This window comes from Oryctolagus cuniculus, chromosome X (genome assembly GCF_964237555.1).
Source record: "Oryctolagus cuniculus chromosome X, mOryCun1.1, whole genome shotgun sequence".
NCBI classification, from domain to species: domain Eukaryota; kingdom Metazoa; phylum Chordata; class Mammalia; order Lagomorpha; family Leporidae; genus Oryctolagus; species Oryctolagus cuniculus.
In genome coordinates, this window is record NC_091453.1 from 77800634 (window position 1) to 77819007 (window position 18374).

General features: G+C 39.8%; 1 protein-coding gene across 9 annotated transcripts in view; it reads right to left on the minus strand.

The window, feature by feature from the left end:
- Positions 1–18374, minus strand: part of PLS3 (plastin 3) — a 92326-nt gene that overhangs the window by 32990 nt on the left and 40962 nt on the right. For 5 of the 9 annotated variants that reach the window (XM_051827280.2, XM_070066620.1, XM_070066623.1 and 2 more), the window contains exons 2-3: positions 11523–11606; positions 8352–8432 (exon numbers count right to left, since the gene is read on the minus strand). In XM_051827280.2, coding sequence (XP_051683240.1) covers positions 8352–8424 — 73 coding nt within the window. In that variant the 5' untranslated portion in view covers positions 8425–8432; positions 11523–11606. The remainder of the gene's footprint in view (positions 1–8351; positions 8433–11522; positions 11607–18374) is intronic. The other 4 variants (XM_002720237.5, XM_051827279.2, XM_070066622.1 and 1 more) reach the window with 1 other exon arrangement.

Below are 18374 nucleotides of genomic sequence, written 5' to 3' on the forward strand. Positions count from 1 at the left end.
ACTGATGTGATTAAAAGATGCCAGGAAGTAGCCACCCTAAAATATAACTAACATAAAACAACCACATGCGGAAACTCCATTTTGAAGTAAGGGTAGTAATAACAGATGCCTTTCGTAAGCGACAGGACAAATTTAAAGGGGGTTGGAAGAATAAGAATTTGTCATCATGACAATCTTCCTTATTAGGTTGCAATCTCTTGATAAAGATTCTTTGAAATCTCTTTATTTCCTGCTCCAATATGTAGCACAGTGCCTTCCACAGAACAAGCAATGAAAAAAATATTCTAGCATCATTGACTTTCAGTTACTGACCAAGGAAAGAATGTTCAGATGCTACATAGGCAGTTTAAAAACAAAAATAAACAAGAGTGACAAAAGAATACAGAAATAGTACTAAAAGACTGAATGGCAATTCATCAGGAAACCAAAACTTGACAGAAATATCCCTTAAATAACATTCAATCTCGTTCCCTTTGTTCTAATCCTGTCCCCACCCAGCAGCCTTCAGATCTGTAATTTGGTTTTCTAAGTGAACACACCCACCAAGGAAGGCCCAAGTAGACAACCAGTGAAGGCAGTCAGGTCAGGACCTCTGTCTTCCTCCAAATGTAGAAACCTGCGTTGGCTTTATTAAGAAATACCATGTGCACTTGGTTAGTTCAAGTTGCCTCCAGAGCAAACTGGGAACCTACGTGGTGCAGGCACCGTGCTACATACCAAAGATACAGAAATTAATCAGATAGAACCCCCCCCCCCCCCGCCCTGGGGTCTTACTTGAAACCACAGCTTCCAAATTCTTGTAAAAATTCAAGTCATGTGGCATATATATCCTTTATCTTTCTTGAGATGAAAAGAATATGTGTCATCCTTGAAAAATTTTACATATTCTGCTATATTTTATCAGCAGATGTTAATCCAGCTTATCTCGTGATCACAGGCATTTTAGTGTTATTACTGGTAAATTCCATCAAGCCTCTCTCAGAGATCCTTAAACCATATATTTTAAAGAAAACAATTTCAATTTCAATAAGAAGGCAGAGGATGCCCCAAAAAAAAAGGCGGCTAGCAATTAATTTTGCAAAATCTCCCAGCTGGTAAAGTACTTGGATGACAAAATAGCGTGTAATCATTTTTAAAGCGTTTTATGCTAATTTTATCTCCAACCCCTAGACACTCCCCCCCCACCACCAAAAAAATCCTTAAGCAGTCTCAGGGATCTAAACTGCTTTGAAAACCAGAAAATGAAGTAGCATAAAAGCATTTTACACAGGGGCCATCTCATCAATGACATTATGAACCAGGAGTTCAAAGCTATGTTTGATGGTGAACTTTTCCTATTTTGAGTTTTGACATAAACATGAGAATTTACTAATCATCTGACCCAAATAACACAGACCTAGATTGAAAGCAGTTTTAACAACTGGAAAATAAAATCGCAGCCAGCAGGCAGGATGGCAGTTTTTATTTTCTCATTAAGCCTGCCAATATTCTGGGGTCCCCTTTCTGGCTCATTTGCCCCTTCTTCATAAAGGGCACATTGGCATGGGGGTAGCAATGTCTCTGCATTTTGAGGAGTCTTCTGTTTGTAGCCAGATCATGAAGTAGATATGAATTATCATACGGCCTATATTATCCAAAGCAGTCTCTGTTTCTGCCCTCACATGTCTCCACTCTTGCATTTAGAAAACATGGTCAGTATGGGGAGATGTTAACAAGCAGCAGGAAAAAAAAAAAAAGAAAAGAAACTGCACTGAACCACTGAACAAAGACCCAACAGAAGGTAAAAAGCTAAGCTTCAATAAATTGACCAAGTGTTTTTTTTCTTTTTTTAAAGGAAAAAACAATCACTATACTCTCAAATCAAATCACTAACTTTCCCAATGCTGCACCAGACAGGATCATCTTTCATACTGGCTACTGAATTCCTCGGAAAAGAACCAAGTGTTACCAGGACTTTTCTCTTTCTCTCTTGGATGACACATGTAGGTTCACATCTGCATTTTGTTTGAAAGGAAACCTCATTATTCTCTTTTACCAAGTATTATTTGAAATGCCAGTCAACTTCTTCAACACCCTCCCCCACGTAACCTCAAAGTAAACAAACTTATTATACAGCCATGTTCCTGCAGAAGTTTGAATCACACCAAGAATGCATATCCTTAAAAGGAAATGTTTTCCCTCCCCTTGCATCCTGTTATTTAAGCTATTTTAAGTGCTTGTCTGGAGAAAGCTGAGCCAGAATTCAAGTGGTTTTGATTTTAGCTGCTGTTTTACACTGCTCTTGTCCAGGTGGTATGTGGTGCAATCCATCACTTCAAACGCATCTTTTGGGGTGCTACTTTGTCTTATAAATCTGGCAATAAGACAGACTGGGATTTCCTTTAACTCCTTAGGTTTTGTGTGTGTGTGTGTGTGTGTGTGTGTGTGTGTTGCTTTAACCATCCTTGACAGTCTGAATCTGGTGTCTTTCTTTACAAAGAGGTTGCATATCGCATGCCCTCATCTGCAACACATATGCGACCTCTTCATTAACTCACTCGGGACAGTGCTCATTAGGATTTAGGAACAAAACCAATCAAGTGCAGATGCATATCCTTTCAGAAAATCTGGGTTTAAAGACTCAGCTGAGTTTGACCAGTATAGTCTCTACATTTTTTGCACTAAGGAAACGACAAAAGGAATCTATGTGTCTTAACAATAAACGGATTCTGTGTGTGTGTGTGTGTGTGTGTGTGTGTGTGTCTCATGCCCATGAAAGTTCACAAAATATTGATTTAAAAGACTCAGCCAAAAGACTTGTGCAAAAGAATTTCAACTGTATTCCATTCTAAGATCTAAGCAGTAAAGTCAAGCTTTCATTAGGCTTTAAAACTTTCAAAAAGGCAGCTGCTAAACAACTCCAGATGCTTAGCTAAACGTGGGGATTGCCTCTCCCAGCCTCTACCTTTTGAGGTAGCTCACTCTAGCAAATACAAGAGAGGCAGTTTAATGAATCCCAGCTAAGGGTAGACTCTTGAGGCAATAAAGTTCATCCTAATAGTGGTGGGTTCCCAAAGGGAGAGTCAAGTCCAGCTGGGGACTGTACAAGGTCAGAGGGCTGAGACCAGGCAATCAAAAATGTAGAGTCTCAATCTTTTTCTGACTCAAAATTCCCTGCAGTTTGGCCATCACTTTATTTGCTGTCGTTTTCTCACTTTAAATGTACCTGCATACATACTATCATGAGTGTTCTCACACACGTGTGAGCTCTTACACCCACCCATGTAAACTTCTAGTACCTTCTCTACCATCAAAGCATGACTTTCAGACTAGTCAAAGACCTCCGCTTCTAATATTGCATAGATAATTAACCACATGGGACAGTGAAAGAACACTGGTTAGTTTAGTTTAAGTTGGGCTATAGTTTTTATTTTTAAGGCACAATTAATCAAATATGTACTGGTAGAGCTTTACTGAATAATAAAAGTAAATTAAACTAAACCACCATGTTTTTTGTGGCATCATCCCGATGTGGTTTTTATATTCCAGAGAATATCAAGTAATTGGAAACAACTCAACTTCCTGGGATGAGAGAAATCTGGTACCGCTACGAGCACCACAACCAAAAAATTTTGGCTTAGTCTGGTGGGTAACCTCATAGGAATACACCCACACTATTCCTAGCCATCTAAAGAAACCCCATTATTCTTTTATTGTGAAAGTGCTGAATTTACGTTTAAAAAAAGTTCAGCAGAAAATGCTGAGGAGAGAAAAAAGTCAAATTTAAAAGTGAGCATTTGTAGGACTAAAACAAACCGAAAAAGATTTACATGACATGAATTTGTCAGTATGGTAAATTATCAGCCAAATGACTTTTAACTTCCATAGCAAGAGTAAAGTCTTAGAATGTACAAGTCATTTTCTAGCTTGTAAAATGTTTATTTTCCAAGTGGTCTGAAAGCTTTATTTGTTCTTTAGAAAGAAGTTACGCAGTTTTGCAGCATTTAAGTTAAAACATAAACATTATGAAGAAAAAAATGAGAGAGAAAGTTTTTTGTTATCCCAGCGGGAAATATTGGAAATAATTGTTGAGAAAATTAAAATAATTACATGGGATTGGAGCTTAAAACTAAGCAGGTGCAGAAAAATTAGTGAAAGGAGGACTTTAAATCCTAATACTCAATTTATTGCTAGTAAGGAGAGTTTCAAAGCCTTATTAATTGATTGAACAAAACCTGTGATTAGTGGTAATTACACAGATTTTCTCCACACACTATGATTTTTGCTGGATTTCTAAGGAGATAATCAAGGCTATTATTGCTAATAGATGGGGAAAATCATATAATGATTTCCATATTTTGTCACAATTGAACTGACACAAAGTAGTTCTCCGTACTCTCTCTCTCCACCCTCAAAAATAGGAAACAATTGTCCATGACAAGAAAACAAGTTATAGAGCCTGTTTTTAAAACAAAGCTTCCCCAAAGGGAAAAAATGTCCATAACACATTTGACAGTTGCCCAAGGGCTCTATAACTCACGACAACTAAAAAAACTACAAAGAGTTTTATATGGAAAATCAAAAGATTCAGCTGGGCCTTTTAATGAGTTTCTAAAAGACTAAACACAAGCCTTTATTATGCTCAAAAAATATATATAACTTTTACGTGCTACAGTGTAATGGCCAAAACCTTTAACAATAAATTCCACTTTAATGAAAATCTTCATAATAAAGGCCCTTTGAATATATAGCTGATAATGACATAATAACAGTACATCAAAAGATTGTGTATAGTTCCTTGAGATTCAATCAATTAAATATTTATCGAGGACCTAACATATGTGCAGCACTGTGCTAGCTACTGAAAGGGAATATAAAAGAAATAATACTTGGCACAGACAGAAAGCTTGGACTCCAGAATTCAGATTTACAGCATATACAATAAGAGTCTGCATATCTTAGGAACATATGCGTGATAAGGATTTCAATAAAATGCATGCTTCCAATTGCCTGCTTTGGGAGCTGTGTACCCTAATGTCCTTAAACAATAGTTTTACAATGACCTTTTCTTGCAGTCAAACCTCTAATTGATCCTTCAATTATATTTTAACTGTTTCCTCCATGGAGATAACTGGTCAACACTCTTTATATCATTAAGCTTTTTTTTTTTTTTTAAAAAAAGATTTGTTTTCTATTTGAAAGGCAGAGTGACAGAGACAGAGACAGAGACAGAGACAGAGACAGAGTCAGTCTTCCATCCACTGGTTCACTTCCCAAGTGGCTGCAATGGCCGGGGCTGGGCAAGGCCAAAGCCAGGAGCCAGTAGCTCTATCCAGGTCTCCCACATGGGTGCAGGGACCCAAGCACTTGGACCATCTCTGCTGCTTTCACAGGTGCATTAGCAGGGAGCTGGATTGGAAGTGGAGCCCATATGGGATGTCAGCGTCACAGGAAGTGACTTAATCCATTATGCCACAACAATGGGCCCCATCATCAAGCTTTTAAGGAGGAATTAAGTTCTTTTACTGGAAAAAGTATTTCATGTCCTATCAAGCTGGCAATATCTGAGTTTGCTTTAATTTTTCAGAAACACTGCACCAAAATATTTGCAAGATGCCACATATGAGGACAATGACTGTATCTTAATAACTAACACTGATTTGAGGAAGTGAGGCTCTGGACTACAGAATAATAACATTAGTTAGGCACAGTGCTTACCCTAACACTCTATTCATAAGGAAGCATAAAATTAAGCTACCTTCATCATAGAAAGATGAATATAAATAAAACAGGAAGCTCAAAGGAAATGCGTTCCTAAAACAATTATAAGACCATTTCTGTAGAATAATGAGACAGAGGAAAACAGAGAGATTAAAAACAAAGCCAAAAATCTCTTGCAGCCACAGACTCACTTGTTGTTTTTCATTATCAGAGCATGTGATACTCTTCTTACAGTAAGTGGTACGCGTGGCAAGTTAATTTACTGCTTTTTAAACACACACACAAAGTTGTGCTAGATTCAGGACTTCTCAGTTTTTTCTCATTAGCATTCTGATTATGAACAATCATTCCTCCTAAGGTATGTCTTATAGAAATTGGCCATCATGGGGCCGGAACTGTGGTGCAGCAGGTCGGGGTCCCAGCCCACAATGCCAGCATTCCCATGTGGGCACCAGTTCAAGTCCCAGTTGCTCCACTTTGCATCCAGCTCCTTGCTGATGCGCCTGGGAAGGCAGTGGAGGATGGCCCAAGTCTTTGGGCCCCTGCACTCACATGGGAGACCCTGAGGAAGCTCCTGGCCCCTGGCTTCGGATCGGCTCAGCTCTAGCCGTTGTGGCTGTTTGGGGAGTGAGTCAGTGGGTGGAAGACCTCTCTCTGTGGGTCTGGCTTTCAAATAAACAATAGAGTAAGTCTTTAGAAAAAGCAAAAAAAGAAAATGGACATCATAAACATATGGGAATAGTGATGTACACTTCCTCACTTTTCACTAAAGGGATTTGTAATACCAGTCTAAGTGTAAATTCTTATTGAAATAACAAATCATGATCTAACTTTATATCCTTTAGGGGATATCAAAGAGCAATAGTCTCCACCTCTCTCAGCACATGTGGACTCACTGGAGTATACACTTACAGTCAGTTCTTAACCTGTTTTCTCATTAGCTTCCACAGACTTGACCCAAGCACTGAAATTTGGAATGTAAATACCAAATACTGCTTGCATAGTTGCTCTGTTCTAAGATGTGTTCTGCAATTTCATATGACTTCTCATCTTCTACTGATATTATTATTTAATGTGAAAAGGAAGAAAAAGTTGCATTATCCAAAGGCACAGAAGATACAGGACAAGGCTGCAATGAGACCTAATAGGCCAGTTCCTGCAATGCTAGCACCCCGTATGGGTGCCAGTTCGTGTCCTGGCTGCTCCACTTCTGATCCAGCTCCCTGTTAATGGCCTTTGAAAGCAGCAGGAGATGGTCCAAGTGCTTGGGCCCCTGCACCCATGTGGGAGACCTGGATAGAGCTACTAGTAGGCTCCTGGCTTTGGCCTGGCCCAGCCCTGCTTGTTGTAGCCATCTGAGGAGTGAATCAGTGGATGGAAGACTGAACTAATATTCTCTCTCTCTCACTTTCATATAAATAAATAAATCTTAGGAAAAAACGGCCAAGCTAATAAGGAAAGGGCAAAATGGCATTTGATATTTTCTTTTTGTTTTAAAGATTTACTTTATTCACCTGAAAGGCAGAGTTAGAGAGAGGAACACACACACACACACACATACACACACACCGAGAGAGAGAGAGAGAGAGAGAGAGAGAGAAAGACAGGGAGGGAGGGAGGGAGGGAGAGACAAAGAGAGAGCTTCCATTTGCTGGTTCACTCCTCAAATGGGCATAATGGCCAGGGCTGAGCCATATCAAAGCTGGGAGCCTAGAACTCTATCTAGGTCTCCTACATGGGTAGAAGCTTGGGCCATCCTCCTCTGTTTTCCTAGGTACATTAGTAAGGAGCTGGATGGGAAGTGGAGCAGCTAGGACTTGAACCAGCACCCTTATGGGATGTCAACATTGCAGGTGGTGGCTTAAGTCTGCACTATAACACCACCCCCAATATCTAATGTTTTCAAGGGTTCACATATCTCTGAGAATTGTGAACATTCCAAATTCTCTCTTCAGAAAAAATATGATACATAAAATACAATAATAATAACACAACAAAATCTGTCATAAAATTTTCAGGAGCTACAGTAGCCCTCAATTAATGACTGGGAACCTAGGTTAAAAACCCTTACCCATATTCAATACTAGATATAATTAGAAATAATGAAAGTTTTTAAAATGCTTATTTACTTTTTCATGTATTTGAAATGCAGAGTGACAGGGGAGGGAGGGGGAGGGAGAGGACAGGGGAGAGTAGGAGGGAGGATGGAAGAGAGGGAAAGGGAGAGAGGGAGGGAGAGAGAGAGACAGAGATCTTCCATTCATTGGTTCACTCCCCAGATGCCCTCAAAAGACAAAGCTGAACCAAGAACTCCATCAGGGTCTCCCACATGGTTGGCAGATCCAAGTACTTGGGCCATCATTTGCTGCCCCCTAGGATGCATTAGCAGGAAGCTAGATGGGAAACAGAGCAACTGGCACTCTGATACGGGATGGGATGCAGACATACCAAGCGGCAGCTGAATTTGCTGCACCACCACAATGCCCACCCCCAAAATAAAACAATTTTAAGTATACCTTCCAAAACTTTATCCTTATCTATTTTAACTATTCTGCCCGAATGTTCATGATGAACCATTTTGTAGATAAATAATTTTGAGGGGGACCAAATAAAGATTGTTCTACTGTAACTGTATGACAAAAAATACTCACCAACTTTTGCAAAGGCCTCTTTAAGTTCATCAAGCTCATCTTTGGAAATCTGAGTGGTAGCCATCTCATCCATTTAAAGATCTAAAGAGAAATTGCCAAGATTTCAAACTTAAAAAAATTGTGATGATTATATAACCCTCTTGCTATGTGCTCAGTGCTAATTTAACCAGAATTGTAACTGCTAAAACAATATGCATAGGTAAACCATATCTGCACCTACAGCTGCAATACAAAAAATGGAAATCATCATTTACTAAAAGTTAACCAGGAAAAATATTTCCAAACCTTCCTTTTGAGGACAAAACCTTAAATTGTGTTCAAAGAGCATAAGGAAGGGCCAAGGTACCCAACAATGACAGGAAATAGATACATCACAGGAATTTTTGGTTATATGTGTCAAAGCTGAAGGTCAGAATTACGTGACCAATGATGCATGTAAAATATTTTTCCACAAAGTCACTTGCAAATCATTCTCTGTGGAAATACTAATTTTCAAGTAGCATACTGACACTTACCAATCACTCCTGTTAAAGGAAGGAGAAGAGGAATAGACAAAAAGAAATAAATTTAGTTTTGAAAGACAAATCACACAAGTGTGTGCTAATACACACATTCTTATGCACATAATTATTTGTACCCTTTCCAATTTGTCCCTGTTTAATCTGTTTAACCAGTAGAGCAGAGCTTGGTAGACTAGGCCCATAGGCAATATCTGGATCACTATGTGTTTTTTGTATGATCCTCAAACTAAATATGGTTTTTACCGAAGACATTTTAGGGTCAATTTTGATGATTGAGAATAGTACATCTGAACCTCAATCAAGTAAAATGTTATCATAGAAAAAAATAAAGAACTCTATCAGACCTCTATTTCAGAAGTTAACATTGTTCTGAATTATATTTTATAAATTTACCTATAAAATTTGTAAAAATAATATATTATTGATATTGGTAATATAGAATATTCTTGATTTTACCTCTTAGCATATAATATTGACAATCTAAACCTTTACAGAAAAACTTTGCCAAGTCTTGCAATAAAGGAAGTCTGTGTCACAGTGGATAATGTTCAAATACAAACTTATTAATAATTTGTGGACAAAGTAAGATAAAATGACTATATGGTATCTTTTTTTGGCTTTTTTTTAACCCTCTTATTTTTTAAACAGAATTAATTTTAGAGCAGCTTTAGGTTTACAGCAAAATTACGCAGAAAGTATAGAGAGTTCCCATATATCTCTTATACCCCCCAAATGCATTGCCTTCCCCACCACAAGGTCTCCCACCACAGTGGTCCATTTGTTGTAACTGATGATCCTAGACTACTGACATGTCATCATAACCTATAGCCCCTAGTGTACATTAGTCTTCATTCTTGGGGTTGTACATCTATGAAGATCTGGACACATACATAACGCCATTGTTGATGGAACAAAGACATAAGCCTCAGCCATTCTTGCTCATTGCCCAAAAGATACGTGTCAGAATTTATTCCTTGTCCCTCAATGTCAATTCGGTCTCACATCCTATTGTCTTTACACCCCTCCCCCGCATTCTTCCCCAGGTTCGGAGGCCACTTGAAAGACCAGTATGGAGAAATTCACCTCTGCTTGCTGTCCCCTACCCTGACCCCCAGTCCCTAGCCCACCTAAGATATAAAAAGGCCCAGCCCCTGGGGTTGGGGCTCTCTGCCACATAGCCAATCTGTGCACGCTGGCAGTTGGTCTCCCACCTCTGCAGATTTATTTTCTCTGAATAAATTTGGTCTGGCTATAGATTCATACCCTGCCTCATCTCTGTTCTCCACCTCTTTTCCTAACATTGTGGTGCGCCATGTGAGGCGGCACCAATCTGCACTCTTTTCCGAACATTTATAGAATCACTGCCACAAATGTGTTGCCTTTCCAAAAATGTATCTTATATGTTAAGTTTCTTTTTGTTTTCTTTGTTGACTTTCATAAACCATAAAATTTTGAGAACTTATATGTATCATTTTAGACAATTTTTTAAAAGGCAACAAAATACTTACCAACTCATCTTTTTGCCAATGAGCATAATACTCATACAGAGAAGTGGGGTCAAGGGGATATGTGATGGGGATTCATAGCAGAGCTGGGCCACATTGCTCTTTTATTCAGCACTGTTACTTCTAGAATTTATCACAATCCCAGGCACATAGTAAGGCACTCAATCAATTTCATTCATTCAACAATTATGTGTCCTAAACCACATTAAATACATTCATATGCATTTTAATCCTCCAAACTCTTATAACTATCCTATGATATAAATATTATTTGTAAAACTAATCACTTATTTATTTTTTTAAAGACTTATTTTATTTATTTGAAAGACAGAGTTACAAAGAGAGACAGAGAAGTCTTCCATCTGCTGGTTCACTCCTCAGATGGCCACAATGGCCAGAGCTGAGCTGATCCAAAACCAGGAGCCAGGAGCTTCCTTTGGTCTCCCACATGGGTGCAGGGGCCCAAGGACTTGGGCCATCTTGTACTACTTTCCCAGGCCATAGCAGAGAGCTGGATTGGAAGAGGAGCAGCTGGGACTAGAAATGATGCCCATATGGGATGCCAGCGCTTCAGGCCAGGGCTTTAACCTGCTGCCCCACAGCACCGGCCCCAAGAATCTTTTATTTTTATTTATTCGAAAGGCAGAGAGAGAAAGAGAGAGAAACATTCTATCTGCTGGTTCACTCCCTGAATGGTGGTAACAGCCAGGGTTGAGCAAGGCCAAAGTCAGAAGCCCAAACCTCAATCCAGGTCTCCTGCGTGGGTGGCAGGGGCCCAAGTACTTGATCCATCACCTACTGCCTCCTACCATACTCATTAGCAGGAAGCTGGTGTCAGGAGGGCAACTGGGACCTGAGCCCAAGCACTCTATTTATGGGATGTGATTGTCCCAAGTGGCGATTAGTCACTGTGCCAAATGTCCGCCCTCCCTTTTTCTTATTAGATGACGTAGGGTCCAGCAGGACCTTGGAACTGCAATTTCAACTCAGATTTCTCAAATCCTAGGGATGTTTTAAAATGACCATACAACATTACTAGCTTTCACCATAATGCCACACCCATATAGTACTGGCATTTTAAAAACTAAATAAACCTAGACTGTAAAAAAACCAACAGAACTTGTCCCTTCAGAAGCTCTTCTTACCTATAATATTAAAAAGCCAGTAAAGATGGACAAAGTTACAGAAGATAGGCTGGGTTAAAAACTCCTTCAGAGTGCTCTCAGGATCTATGAGGCAAAGAAACATCTCCAGTTAGATATGAAGTTCATCATTTTAAAGATTAAGAATAAAAAGTAAAATTTCGTAATTAAGCTACAACCTAAGAAGAGTAATTCTAAAAGTAATCTATATTTCACTAGTAGGATATTCAACACTGCTGAATGCGGAAACACTAGACAGGATTAATTCCAATTTTCTTTATACATATGTCAAGCACTCATGTTCTCAGTACACAATTATTTCCCATCTCCATGAATTATACCATGTGGAACAATATTATAGAATGTTTGAAAGTGAGAAAAATCTTAAACAGGTGACCTCGAAAGGTTTTTCACACACACACACACACACACACTCAAAAAACTCAACACACAACTGAGTTTATTTCCAAACAGGTTGAATGCCCCTTATCCTAAATGCTTGGGATCACAAGTGTCTCAGATTTTGAAATTTTTGTTTGCATTTTGGAATATTACATAAGCGTGAGATACCTCGAAGACAGGCCCGAAGGCTAAACCTGAAAGCCATTTAAGTTTCATTTGCACCTGACACACATGGCCTGAAGGTAATTTTACACAGCATTCTTGGTGTACCTGCTTTCTGAGTGTGATACTTCACATGAAGTTAGGTGTGGAATTTTCCACTCCTTGGCATTATATCACCACTCAAAAAGTTTCGGATTTTGGAGTATTTCGGAGGACTTTTGGATTTGGGATGCTCAACCAGTACTGCCACATCATGTCTACACAAAAACTAAAATCAGAAATGATGGCTCTGGACATAATAACCCTCCCCCCACCCTCTTCTCCCTGTTGCCCAGGTGGTTTCTCATGAAACTCTCCTTTCCCAATGTCCCCTCTGCAGGCACAGTGCTGAATAGGGTAGAAATCTCCACCTCTTCTCTACTGCCTTCCCCCTCATGCCTTCCCCCTACCTCTCTCCTCCTGAAATGCCACCAATATTTTAGGTATCTGTTATATGCCTACTTCCTGCCCTCAAGTTATTTATAACTGGAGAGGCAAATCTGTAAATAATTACAAAACAACACAAAGTAAATTAGTGGCTACAATAAAAGGTACAAATGCCCAGTTGTTAGAAGGAAAAAAAGTCTGTGGAAACTTTAAGGATTAGTAATTCCATCTCAGGATGTTCCTTGGACAAAATTAGGAAATGCTTAGAAATCACAGAAATTATTTTAAGGTACCACTTTACTCTAAAAAAATTAATCCAACATATTACACATGCACACACACATTTTTAATAATATGCATTTTCCATAGACTTTCTGACAACTTCTCATATTTAAGGATTTCAAAAAAATGTTTCTACCCAAAAACTTATTTTCCATGAGCTTTTTAAGTTTTCTGGTTTCTTATTCCTGTTTGCTTATCTTAATAAAGGCCTAGAGTGATTTCTTTTACATCTATACCTCAGATTTTCCATCTACAGGAGACATTAAGAGGCACTCCTGGCCGTGGCCGGTGCCGCACGGCTCACTAAGCTAATCCTCCTCCTAGCGGCGCTGGCACACCGGGTTCTAGTCCCGGTCAGGGCACCAGATTCTGTCCCGGTTGCCCCTCTTCCAGGCCAGCTCTCTGCTGTGGCCAGGGAGTGCAGTGGAGGATGGCCCAAGTACTTGGGCCCTGCACCTCATGGGAGACCAGGATAAGTACCTGGCTCCTGCCTTCGGATCAGCGCGGTGCGCCGGCCACAGCACACCGGCCGTGGCGGCCATTGGAGGGTGAACCAACGGCAAAGGAAGACCTTTCTCTCTGTCTCTCTCTCTCACTGTCCACTCTGCCTGTCAAAAAAAAAAAAAAAAAAAAAAAAAAAAAAAAAAAAAGAGGCACTCCTAAATAAGAGTGAAAAGAAGAATTGGTGGCAGGGGTTTGGTACAGTAATTAAACCACCGGTTAGGATGCCAGCATTCTATATCAGAGTGCCCGGGTGTAGATACTTGCCTCTGGCTCCTGATTCCAGCTTCCTTCTGATGCAGACCCTTGGAGGCAGTGGCGATGATTCAAGTGATTGAGTTCCTTCCATCCATGTGGGAAACCTGGAGTGAGTTCCTGTCTTCAGGCTTTGGCCTGATCTAGCCCCAGCCATTGTGGGCATTTGAGGAGTGAACCAATAGATGGCCTTTCTCTCTCTCTCTCTCTGACACACAAATAATTAAAAAAAAAAAAAAAGAACAGGAACATGCACACATCTCCAAAACATTTCCAAGAAAACTTCGGTCAGAGAGAGAGAGAGTTATTTTAAAGTAAATATAGAAACACTCCTCTGAAGTACTGAAGGTCAAAGTAAAAAGTATAGTCACATTTAAAAGGCTCACAACATATGCTCTAATTGATAAAAATTACAATTCTTAAATTTGCCAGTTGAAGCTCTTTAAAAAAGATTTATTCACTCATTTTTTGAAAGGCAGAGTGACTGGACTAGGCCAAAGACAGGATCCAGAAACTCCATCTGGTCTCCCAAATGGGTGGGTGGCAGGGGCCCAAGCACTTGCTGTCTCCCAGGGTATGCATTAGCAGGAAGCTAGATCAGAAGTGGAGTAGCTGGAAGTTCAACTGGCACTCCAACATGGGAGGGGCTTGAACTGGCAATCCAACATGGCATGCTGGAGTTTCAAGCTGTGGCTTATTCCACTGTGCCACAAAGCTGGCCTCAATCTGAAGTTTAAAATAGGTTGTTTAATGAAGATTTTTCCTGCTATGAATAAAAAAATGGTTCTTGATAGTATATTTTAAGGAAATCAAGGAATTAAGCCTATCTTGGCAGAAAACATCACATTAGATAAACTTAGAAATGACTGAAGATTTTTAAAAATTAAAATCTTAACAAATTTGAATACTAGAGGCTCTATTCTTCTTCATAGGGCATTCATATATGGCCTTTTTCTCTCAAAGCAAATAAACCATACCAGATTCTGGACTCAGGCAGCAAAACAGAAAATTTGACATCATTACTGCCCCCCCCCGACACTTCATTTAATCCGGAGTACTTAAACCAAGGGTGTTGTTCCTTCCCCAAGAATGGAGTATGTTCTAATGGATAGATTGTGAGTCACAGAATCAGAAGCCATCCATTTGTGTCCTGGTTCTGCTATTTCCTAGCAGTGGGTTCACAAACCAGTTCATTTAATCTCCATAAGCCTGGTTCTTCCTTTGAAAACAGCAGTATAATAATGGCTCCTTCCCTAGGTTCCTCATGAAGACTAAGATGGCATATGTGAAGGCACACTATAAAGGATTATATGGCACCTTCAAATCCTTAATGAAAGAAAAAGGTCAACAAATGACTGCCTAAGTAATTGTGAGAGGCCATATAAACACTAGGCATTAGTCCTAGTAAGAGTCTTTTAAATGGGGTACATGAAAAGTTATCTCATCTCTCCTATAATTATTGACTACAGAACATAATAGTCTCCCTCATATACAAAAATTATAAGCCTTTAGTCAAGGTAATTTAAGAAGGATGGGCCTAAAGAAACCTGTCAGCCACTTTTTAATCCACAACTTAATTTGGCTCTTTCATAAGACCAGTTTCTAAACACAGTTTCTAAATACAGCATGAAAGACAGATGGCTGATATTCAAAAGTAATAATACAAATTTTACTTTAAATATTTCAGGACCATTTTCCAAAACAACTAATAGCTTATCAATATTATCACATTGTGAATTTGCACATTTTTCCATAAGCAATGTAAAATAAAAGGTTAAGAGTTTAAAATAAAATAAAGGTTGACTTTGAAATATATCTTTTCTCCAGACTCTCTTTCCATAAAATTGAACTTCCTTTACATGACATATGAGAGAGAAAACTAATATTGAAAGAAAGAGAAATATATGTTCCCTGCATTTAAATTCAGCAAATGAAATATAAACAAAACCTCCCAGGATCTCTCCATTTTCCTGACTTCTTGCCTCCTGAAATCACTTTGATCTGTCCCGGATTCTGTCTCCTCCCTAGCTCCTGTGCCTGCCTCCTCCGGAAAGGGATAGAAGCAGGACAAAAAGCAAGGCCTCTCTTCCTGAACTTCGGAGACCCTGGGAAAACAGATTGTTCAACTAAGGGAGTAACAGAAAAGCAAACAGAACCTTGTTTGTTTGTTTGCTTTCATAAAAGAATATGGTATACAACTGGGTATGAATTCAGGGCGTCACCCATAGAAGAATCTTATGCCTATGAAGTCATCCCTAATTACAGAGTTTGACTAACAATACAGCAATTATGAAACCACTCCACCAGCTCATTTAACTAAACATAAACCCTGAACACAAATCTTTGCTGAGAAAGGTGCACCTACAACTACCTGAAACTATTACTCAAATTCTGAAAGGTGTTTGAGTGAAGGCAGGAGGGGTATCTGTTCTCATTTCCTAAGGCAGCTCACCTTAGGTATGTGACTCACTGGCTAATCTACCTGCTAGTGTGTGTCATTCAGTTCCACGTCAGGTTTAGGAGGCATGGCTGACACCCCGGGAAGCTCTTCTGTGGAGGGTCAACTTTGATTATGAACTTCATATTTTTTTAGTGAAATTGACAGGCAAGTAAAGGATAAAGATGGGATATTTGTGTTAGACTTTATCCCAGCCACTGGCATGCTGGATAAATAGAATTGGGAAAGAGAAGCTGATTACTTAAAACAGACATTGGGCAACACATACTTAAGCTCGTTTCATGAAGAAGAAAGCAAAAAAAAAAAAAAAGGTGGACAAAAACACACACAAATCCATTATTTCATTATAAATGACTACCAAAAAAAAAAAAAAAAGCAATGTAGCCACCGGTACATGTGAACAATTCAAGAGTGGTCAACAGAAAAGAGGTGTTGTCATCTTCCTCTATCCAAAACAGGTGGTGCTTTGAAACACCCACGCTTTACATACCCACTTGTACCAACAGAAACCGCCACCCTGCCTCCTCCCTAGTTAGGAAAGTCAACAGCACTAGTCTCCAGGTTAGTTGGCTGGGCAACACTCTGCGCCAGCGCTCACCTACTCTTCTATTACTCAAGCTCCAGCGCTGTGTTTCCTAATGACTTCAGAAGATTTTACTCCAAATGTCTACTACATTCACCTACTTATTATATTCACCAAATCTTTATTTTAAAAATGCATTATGTCTTTTTTTTAATGTGAAAGGTAGAGAAACAGAGAGCTCCCAATTATGTTGATTCACTCCCCACATGCCTGCAACAGTTGGGGCTGAGTCAGGCAGAACCCACAAACCAGAAACTCAATCTGGATCTTCTATGTGGGTGGCAGGGACCCAAGTACTAAGCCTCCCAGAGTGCATGTGTAGAATCAGGAGTGAATCCAGGCACTGCGATGCGGTATGCACACATCACATACACAGTCCCGGCCAATGTACCCAATACCCACCACTATACTGATCCTAACTGAAGGCTTAGTATGTACAAGACACTGTTGGGTGCTGCAGAGACACACAATTAGGACGCCCAAATCCTCTTTTCTCTGGAAGAGCTTACTGTTTAGTAGGGGAAATATATGGGAAAATGGATGTAATAAGAGGATGCTTCAAAAAAGTATGGAGCAGGGGTTTGGCCTAGTGGCTAAGATGCCGTAACCATTCTTACATCAGCGTGCCTGGGTTTGATCTCTGGCTCTGCAGCTTCCAGTTGGTACAGACGCTGGGAGGCAAAGCTAAGTGGCTTGCTGGTGATTAGGTTTTTGCCACCCATGTGGGAGACCTGAATTGAGTTCCTGGCTCCTGGCTTCAGCATGGCCCAATCCCAGCTGTCCCAGGCATCTGGAGAGCCTCTCAAATAATTAACCAAAGTCAAGTGTTTTTAAAAGTTTGTGAAAAAGTAGAATTAGTAAGAAGTGTATTTTGGTGCAAAAAAAAATTTTGACATAATTGTTCTCATAATATGTATTTTGTCATGAACTTTTTGAGGACCTCTTGTATGCATAAATTTCACAAATTTTTACACCAAAATAAACTCATCTTCTAATTTTCCTTTTCCATGAACTTTGGCTCAGTGCTATCATGCTATTACAGTCACATAACCCAAGTGGTGGGTGTCAGGGTAGGTTTTCTGAGAAGGTGACTTTTGAACTTTGTCTTAGAGCACTGAGCAGGAATTGTTCAGATAGGCATCAGGGGTAAAAGTATTCTAGGCAGAGACACAAAGAGAAGATGATATCTGAAGCTGGAGAAAGACAGTGTGGCTGCAGCTTTGCGCCTAAGGGTTCGTGACAGACACAATTAAGGCAGAAGGTCAGATTGCAACTTAAGAGTCCACACAATTAAGGCAGAAGGAAAGACAGGAAAGAGAATTCGAGGTGGGAAAGTCTAAATTTACCGCCACATTATTTCCCCCCAACTCTTTCTCCTGACAAACCAAGTCTTGTTTTCAATTTGCCTACTTTCTGAAGTTTCCAGGCACGTCAATCTAAGACAGCAGTTTGGCCCATAAGGAACTGAGGGAGGGTGAGTCAATCACGAAGCCTTCTGGAGTCTTCCTGTGCTAGCCCTGGGATTCTGCCATCGTATTCCTTCATCACCTCACATCTGGCCTTGTAGCTGATCTGTCTGCAGTCTTGTCTCCTTCCAATGCAATCTTTGCATGACTAACTTCCTGAGGAGCAGCTCTTAGGAGACATTCCATAGCAAATAAAGTCCCAGCTTTGTAGCACAGCACTCAAGACCTTCAACTGTTCTGAGCTAATATCTGCCTGTCTTTGCCAATGTCACCCCACTCACATGGACCGCACCCTTGAAAGCTACACTTTAAAAATCCCT